Raw genomic sequence first — 8,816 nt, 5'->3', positions numbered from 1 at the left:
TCTCCCTCCCTCTCCCTTCTTCATCCTAGGCTATAGTTGTGTTTTGTTTTTTGTATGCATGTGTCTAACTCTTTAATATTAAATAGACCTAGAAGTTGGAAAGCTCTACATATTGTGGAAAATCTATCTGCTTGATTCTACTCACTACCTCCATGAGATCAATTTTTTTTAGCTTCCACATGTCAGTGAAAACATGCAATATTTGTCTTTCTGTCTTGGCTTGTTTCACTTAACATAATGTCCTCTAGTTCCATCCATGTTGCCACAAATGACAAGATTTTGTTCTTTTTCATGGCTAAATGTATAAATGTGAGATAGATATATATATACATCTATCTCACATTTTCTTTATCCAAGCGAGGGTGGTGAATGGGTAGAAAAACACATTAGGTCGGAGTAAGTGTTTGATGGCACTGTAAGATGACTACAGTTAACAAGAATTTACCATATACTTCAAAATAGCTAGGAAAGAAGATTTAGAGTGTTTCCAACACAAAGAAGTGATGAATGTGTGAGGTGATGGGTATCCCAATTACCTTGATTTGATCATTATGCTTTGTATAACATATATCAAAATATCACCATAAATAAAATAAAATAAAGGTGTGAATTTTGGGAGAAATCCCATCTGCTTGAGTATTTCATCTATGACACTTGTCATACATAGTTCCTTCTGGCTGCTTGGGGGCACAGCAATGAGTATGCGCCTCAATTCCATAAAGCCAAGAAAGAACGCCGTGACTGATTTGTCATGTCTGTTAGGAATACAGGGAGGGGAAGGCTGCCGCTCAGCTGCCTGTGTATTCAGTGAGGCATCTCTACACGCCAATCCTGACATGCCTGAGGTCATTTTCACCAGTGGTTTCCAGGCTAAAAAGTCTCAATTATTTCTGATTGCACATGTTTACAGGCTTCTCTCTTCACCCTGATTACATTCTGGAGAAATTGCTTGGGCTCCTCAATGATCTTTTAAAAATCAATTTAAAAATGTGATTCCCAGGACTGAGAGAACCTCCAAGTGTGGTCTCACCCAGGAGCAGAAATGAAGCAGTCTGCTCCTGGGACTGAACCCTGTATTTTTGCTAATGTAGCCCTAGGAGCAGGAGGTCCGTCCCTCTCCCTGTCTGCCCCGGAGATGCCCCTTTACCTGTTGTAAATTATCTGCCATGAACATAAAATAAACACAGCAGAAGCCCAGCTGGGTGATGATTAGTAAGAAGCTGACAGTGTACCTGGGAAGAAGAAACAGACAAGAGGGAGAAAACAAACATTAAAATGCTTTTTTTAGAACGTGTTAATTTTTTGAAATAACTATTTCTCTTGAGTTCTTTCCTTTTCCCTACATTTTTTCCTATTTTGAAAATTTTCAAGCCTATAAGAAAAAGTTGAAAAAAAGTATAATTAATATCCATATACCCTTTAACTAAATGTACCAATTGCTAATTTTTAGCCCCCAAACTACATGATGTATGTATATGTACATATTCATACAAACACACACGCACACACAAGATCACATTTTGGGGGGACTCATTTCAAAGTCAGTTGCAGGTATCATAACACTTCAACCCTAAATACCTCAGCATAGCTCTCCTCGGACTCTGGCAGCTAGAAAATCAACATCAATATCCTCAAATATACAGACCCTATTTTAAACACAGTCATTCTTTGCTATCTGCAAGGCATTGGTTCCAGCAAACCCCCACCTCCGGCCACTGTAGATTAACATCTGTGAATGGTCAACTCCCTTATACGTTATATAAAACGGCATAGCACGACCCAATTTTCTCCAAAATAGCTTTTGTAGCTATTTTAGTTTTTTTATTCAGAATTTAATGAAGGTTTATATGTTACATGTGGCACACCTCTTTAGTCTTTTTTCTTTTTTCAAGCATACAACAGCCCCATATACGAGGGATGTCTGGAAAGTATCCAGCCATTATTAATTATCACGTGGCTGGATACTTTCCAGACAGCTCTTGTATAGTTTCCTTTTCATGTTTTTCAGGATATTGGCTTTTTTTTGAGACAGAGTTTCACTTTCTTGCCCTCAGTAGAGCGCTGTGGTGTCACAGCTCACAGCAACCTCTTACTCTTGGGCTTAAGCGACTCTCTTGCTTCAGCCTCCCCAGTGGCTGGGACTACAGGTGCCACCATGAGGCCTGGCTATTTTTGAGGCAGGAGTCTTGTTCTTGCTCAGGCTGGTCTTGAACCTGTGAGCTCAGGCAATCACTCACCTTGGCCTCCCAGAGAGCTAGGAGTACAGGCATGATATTGGCTTTTTTTCAGAGTCCAGGCTAGTTGTCTTACAGAAGACCCCACATTGTGGTCTGGCACTATTGCAACCTCCTGATTAAATTCAATAGCGCCTCTGTTTCACTATAGCAGGAGACACCTAAAGTCCTATTCTTCCACTGCAGTGGTAACTACTAGTTCTCTCCACTGTAAAGGCACATTTTCCCTTTGTAACCTGTGGGGTAAAAGTCGGAGATGGCATGATCATTCTATTTCCTTCAAACCAATGGTTTGAACACTCATTGCCCAAATCAATTATTTCATCAGTGGTGCCAAGGTGGAGCTTTTCTAATTCTATCTGTCATTTCTTCTGAATTTATTAGCTGGCATTTAAGAGATATGTTTTCTTCCCTTCTCTTTCTTTTGGTACGACAATAGAATCGTGTTAATTATTTTAAAATTGAATGCCTTATACTCCATTATCGTCATTATTCTTTTGGATTCTTAGTGTTCCAATTTGGAGATGCATTTACTTTTTAAGGGAAGAAAACTCTGTTCCTCTTCTTAGATTCTAATGTTTAGATCGGTGTTGTCCAAAATTGAGTTGTAATACCAACTGTTTTGTTGGTTGAGGTGTTGTGTTAAAAAATACAGACTCCTGGTTCTCATATCCGCCTCTTGTATTAGAATCTTGGCAGCATCACATGAGACTCCAGAATGATGTTTTTGTCATGATTTTATTTTTAAGATTTTCAAACATATGCTCAATGAGGATAATTTAATGACTCTCTAGCTTCAGCAGTTGTTAACTTTTTGATAATCTTCTATCTCTTCATTTCTATACCACGCACATACTTCATTTGCCAGAGTATTGGTAGCAAACCAGAGATCTCAAATCATTTCCCCTAAAAATAATTCAGTATGTGGATCTAATAGATAAGAACTTAAAAAGTGGAATCATCATACCATTATTTATTTTTTTTTTTTTGGACATCATACCATTATTATCCCTTATAAAATGAACAACTGTTTGTATCATCGAATGTTCAGCCCACATTCAGATTTCTCCGATTTGTCTCGGTTGGTTTCCAAACACCTCTACATATTGCATTTCGTTAAGTCTTACAAGATTTTTAAAACTGCTATGTTCTCTTTGCCCTGTTTCTTTTTCCTTTGCTATCTTTATTTTTTTTGGTGTTACTGAAAATACCAGATCATTTGTTCTGTAATACATTGTTGTTTTTAGACTTGGTTGATGACTTCCTCATGACATCATTCATCTGGTTCCTCTATTCCTTGCATTTCCGGTAAACTAGTGTTAGATCTAGTGGTTTGATTAGAGGGAGGTTTTTTATTTTTCTGGCAAGAATATTTCAGAGGGGATACTCTGTACTCCCTACTATAGCCCATCATGAGACACGCCATGTCTGGGTGTCTTGTGTCTAAACACGAGATACTAAGAAAAGGACATGAGGTCTGTTGATATCGGTACATTCTTCCTTTATAAAGTTTCCAATGACCTTTCACCTAACATCTTGGGCTTCCTTTAATGATTGTCACCTACACGGAAAGGGCAGTTTTTAATCAAGCTCCTCAGGTATCTCTTAGTACATTAAAAATGACAAGTCATTAGTATAAATAAAATGTTTTCCCAAAGGTTTTCAACTTTTCCTCAGTAGTGACTGAGAAACCTCCAGAGAAATGGTGCAGTGTCATGATGGGAGCTAGAGACTCTGAGTTCTAGTCCTTGTTCTACCTCTAAATTCCTGTGTGATCCTGAGCAACGCGGTTGACCTCTCTGAGTTTCATTTTTCTCTATTTGAACAAGTTCGAATACAGTGATCTGTAAGGGCCCTTCCTGCCTTAAATATTTACTCAGAGTATCATGAGAAATTGATAAACCTTGGTAAGAATGCACACACAATTGTAAGGCATCCATTATTACTGTCACATGACCTCACCCTTGATCATTAGAGTGGCTCTTGATCAGAAGATCATCTACTGGGAATCCATCTCAAGAGGGGAGCTGCAGAAGGGATTTTAGCAGACACAGGATTGACTCACTACCTCTGAGGGACTTTGCTGCGAAAGAGTGCAATGTTAGGTTCTTGATCAAATCTCTGCTCCACCGCTGTCAATACCTATGCTTGGGGGGTGTGTTATTCTGTGTGTATGAGTCTTCTCCACCTCATATTTCCAGGACCATAAAAACCCACCCTGCCTACATCACAAGGTTGTTAAGATGATCTGAGTAGCTGAGACAGAAAAAAATCATTTTGTGTACACTATTTGAGTACAAAATCTCATTATGTCACTCTCAGTAGAGTGCTGTGGTGTCACAGCTCATAGCAACCTCAAACTCTTGGGCTTAAGTGATTCTCTTGCCTCAGCCTCCCAAGTAGCAGGGACTACAGGCACCTGCCATAACGCCTGGCTATTTTTTGGTTGTAGTTGTCATTGTTGTTTTGCAGGCCCAGGAGGGGCTTGAACCTGTCAGCCTCAGTGTATGTGGCTGAGGCTCAGTTCTCACTGAGCCACGGGCACCGAGTCCACTATTAACTTTTTTTTTTTGGCAGGGGCCAGGTTTGAACCTGCCACCTCCTGAAACCTCCTTTCCCAGGTTTGAACCTGCGGGTGCCCTACTCCTGAGCCACAGGCGCCACCCCTTCACTGTTAACTTTTTATCAAGCAAGGTATCAACCTGAATATTCACCGTTAAGGGAATAACAAAAAACCAAAACAAAACAACTATGATATACATCTACACCAGGGAACATTGTGAGCCTTAAAAAATGACGAGGTAAAATAGCCAGGCTTTGTGGCAGGCGCCTGTAGTCCCAGCTACTTGGGAGACTGAGGCAAGAGAATCGCTTAAGCCCAGCAGTTGGAGGTTGCTGTGAGCTGTGTGACGCCACGGCACTCTACCCAGGGCAACAAAGTGAGACTCTGTCTCTACTAAAGGAAAAAAAAAAAAAAGAAAAAAATCTACCAGGGAGAGCTATGTTTCTCAATGTGGAAAAAAATTTGGACCATATTGTTAGATGAAAAAGCAAATTTTCAAAAATTATTCCAAATAATATACATGAATATTTAAAACAAATTATATACTTTCATTCACACACATATATTGGTGGCCCTGTAGAGAAAAAAAGACTAGAGGAATATTTACTATCTAGGCATCAGTGATCAGCTATGGAGTAAAGAGTGGGCTGGGGTTGGGCTCCTGGGGGGATTCTCTGTGCTGTTTGGTAGCTCACAATAAGAACACATTCATGCCAAACTGTGGGACCGGAAGCAAAGGAAGAGCAGGTGAGGATTATTTTTGTTGTCCTACCGCCACAGCTATGAGTACTACCTCCCCCACACGGCGTGCATCCTCAGCCAGGGGTTTGGGCAGGTTTCGAGGCTGTACATGGCGGCCTCTCCATAGTTCACAAAAGCCTTTTGCATTCTAGGAGGAAAGGACAAACAACGTGTAACGTGAGACATTTTTGTTAAAGGTACAATACTCCCAGAGTGAGGAATTTTATAATATAATAATAATCGTTGTATATAATCAACTTTATGGTAGGATGGAGTGTTCTGTTGATTTCCTTTTCTTCTTTTTCTTCTTTTTTTTTTTTTGAGACAGAGCCTTAAGCTGTCGCCCTCGGTAGAGTGCTGTGGCATCATAGCTCACAGCAACCTCCAACTCTTGGGCTCAAGTGATTGTCCTGCCTCAGCCTCCCAAGTAGCTGAGACTACAGGTGCCTGCCACAATGCCTGGCTATTTTTTGGTTGCAGTTGTCATTGCTGTTTGGCAGGCCCAGGCTGGATTCGAACCCACCAGCACTGGTGTATGGGGCTGGCGCCTTAGCCGCTTGAGCTACAGGCACCGAGCCTGATTTTCTAATAATGGTTTACTTTGTACTTTAACAACTTTCAGGAGTTTGCCTTTTTCTTTTCTTGCAGTTATCTTTTTAAGCACACACATTTACGTTCTTTTGGAATCAATAGTAGCTGTGCATTGATTTAGGTCTGCAAAGCAGGAAGGAGATGTGGTAGGGGGAGGGGCGGGGGTTTGTGGGGGTGACCAAGCCCGTGATTTGATTTTTTCTGGACTTGCTTTCCCTCTGTCCCATTGCTGAGGGTATCAGAACATTTGAGATGTTTGCCCTGGACCACGTCCCTTGCCCAGGTGATACCCAGGCACCTGCCCAGCACCCTCATCGGATGTGATGCCCATGTTCCAGCTTGTCCCTCTTCCCTTGTCCTTCTTCCTAGGGGATCTTTCCCAAGGGTGGCATGGGCCCTGCTGTAAGACCAGCTATGAGTGGCAGCAGGTTGCCTACGTTGCTAATGCACGATGTTAATTGTAGGACTCAGGGAAGCAGTGGAAAGAGAGAAAGGGCCCCAGACTGGTTAGGAAATGAGGGTTAAAATCTCATTATGCTTCTCAGATAGTGAAAGACATTGAGTAAGTCTCTTCAGATTTCTAGGACTCAGTTTTTTCACATGCAATCTGGTTTTGGGGGAGAAGACGGGGAGAAATAGATAAGGAGATGTGTTGGGATCAGGGCATTTTTATTATTGCTTACTGAAGTAGGTGTGTGCAATACAGTGAGGTCACCTTGCTCAGGACTGGCAAGTATATTAATCTGAGGTAGCACTGTCAAAAGCTATGGGATGGTGACCTGGCAGGTGACAGGAGCTGAGGATAAGATACCGCAGGGAGGAGAGGAGAACTTCACAAACCAGAGCACACGTGGATGCTAAAAGCAGCTGCTTGGGGCCCACCTCCACAAGGACATTGAAGGAATAAAGGCCCAGAGGTCCCAGATTGTCTCAAGAAGACAAAGGTCTCATTTTTTAAAAATGCCTCTAGGTTTTTAAATATTGGCTAAAAACCCAAACTGAAACAAAACAATGCAACTGTGGAAGTCCCCTAAAACACAAACATAACTGAAGGCCACGGCCAGCTTTCAGCTGTCATTCTGAAACCTCTGCAGTAGAATAAAATGGAGGACAAGTCATCAGGAATGAATCAGAGAAGGGCTGTCAGGAATGGCCAGAGGTCAGACACAAAATGGTTCAGAGTGGAGTCAGGGAGGTCTTTGAACACTGGCTCTGCTACTTCATAGCTATGTGACCCTGCGTAAGGCATTTAGGCCTCAGCTTACTTATCTGTAAAATGGGACCAGAATTAGCACCAACCATAAAAGTGTAATTACTGTAAGGAGTAAAGAAGCCTTGCAAAGATCTTGGCACAATGTAATTGCACAATAAATTTAACTGCTGCATGAGTAAATGCTCTTAAAAGTGTTCTATGAGCTGGAAAGTGCTTCAAAAGTTAGGTGTGACTGATGCATGCTCCAGATACACCTATTTGAATCATGATAATTTGGCTTTATGGAGAGTTTCATTTACTAACCTTATTTTGACTTTTGAGGCCTTTCTTTGTATTTATAAGAACCTATTTGAATTTTTTTTTCAGGTTAATGTGTGGATACAAACAACCAGGTCAAAATATTTGAATTTGTTAGGTAGAGTCCCTCTTGTAGATATGTCCCCCACTCAGAAGGTGTGTCAAACACCCCCACACTATGCCCATTCAGTGGGAGCCGCCCTCCACTCCCCCTCTCTCATTCTCCCTCTCCTCAGCTTGAATTGAAATGAGTTTTTTTCCTATGTGGGCATGTATTAAATCGTCTACTGGCTTCATATTAGTATTGAGTACGTTGGATAATTGCTTTTTCATTCTTATGATACTTTACTAAGAAGAATGTGTTTCCTCTCCATCCAGGTTAATACAAAAGATGTGAAGCCACTGTCTTTTTAATGGTGAATAGTATTCCATGGTATACGTATACCATAATTTGTTAATCCATTTCTGAGTTTATAGGCATTTAGGTTGTTTCCGCATCTTGGTGATTATAAATTGAGCTGTGATAAACAATCTAGTGCCTTCAATTAATCTACAAGGAAAAACCCAACAACCCCATACATTAGTGGGGAAGAGAGATAAACAGAATCTTCTCTAAAGCCAATAGGCGAATGGCTACTGACTATATGAAAAAATGCTCTTTATCTCTAATTATTAGAGAAATGCAAATTAAAACCACCCTGAGATATCACCTAACCCCAGTGAGAATGGCCTATATCACAAAATTTCAAAATTGTAGATGCTGGCGTGGATGTGGAGAGAAAGGAACGCTTTTGCACTGCTGGTGGGACTGCAAACTAATACAACCATATTGGAAGGAAGTATGGAGAAACCTTAAAGAACTCAACCTAGACCTCCCATTTGATCCTGCAATCCCACTATTGGGCATCTATCCAGAAAAAAAAACCTTTTACTATAAAGACACTTGTACTAGGCTGTTTATGGCAGCCCAATTTACAATCACTAAAACGTGGAAACAGCCTAAATGTCCTTCACCCGAGGAATGGATTGGTAAGCTGTGGTATATGTACACTATGGAGTATTATTCAGCCATCAAAAAAATGAAGATTTTACAGCATTTGTAATAACCTGGATGGAGGTGGAACACATTATTCTTAGTGAAGCATCACAGGAATGGAGAAGTAAGAATCCTATGTAT

General features: G+C 40.9%; 1 protein-coding gene across 1 annotated transcript in view; it reads right to left on the bottom strand.

The window, feature by feature from the left end:
* The window catches only part of SLC36A3 (solute carrier family 36 member 3), a 29,690-nt gene that overhangs the window by 11,719 nt on the left and 9,155 nt on the right, over positions 1-8,816 (bottom strand). Inside the window, exons 4-5 of the mRNA XM_003782027.1 lie at positions 5,591-5,686; positions 1,148-1,232 (exon numbers count right to left, since the gene is read on the bottom strand). Coding sequence (XP_003782075.1) covers positions 1,148-1,232; positions 5,591-5,686 — 181 coding nt within the window. The remainder of the gene's footprint in view (positions 1-1,147; positions 1,233-5,590; positions 5,687-8,816) is intronic.

Source organism: Otolemur garnettii, unplaced genomic scaffold, assembly GCF_000181295.1.
Source record: "Otolemur garnettii isolate 467f Iridium unplaced genomic scaffold, OtoGar3 scaffold00003, whole genome shotgun sequence".
NCBI classification, from domain to species: domain Eukaryota; kingdom Metazoa; phylum Chordata; class Mammalia; order Primates; family Galagidae; genus Otolemur; species Otolemur garnettii.
This window is presented reverse-complemented; position numbering and strand designations above follow the sequence as displayed.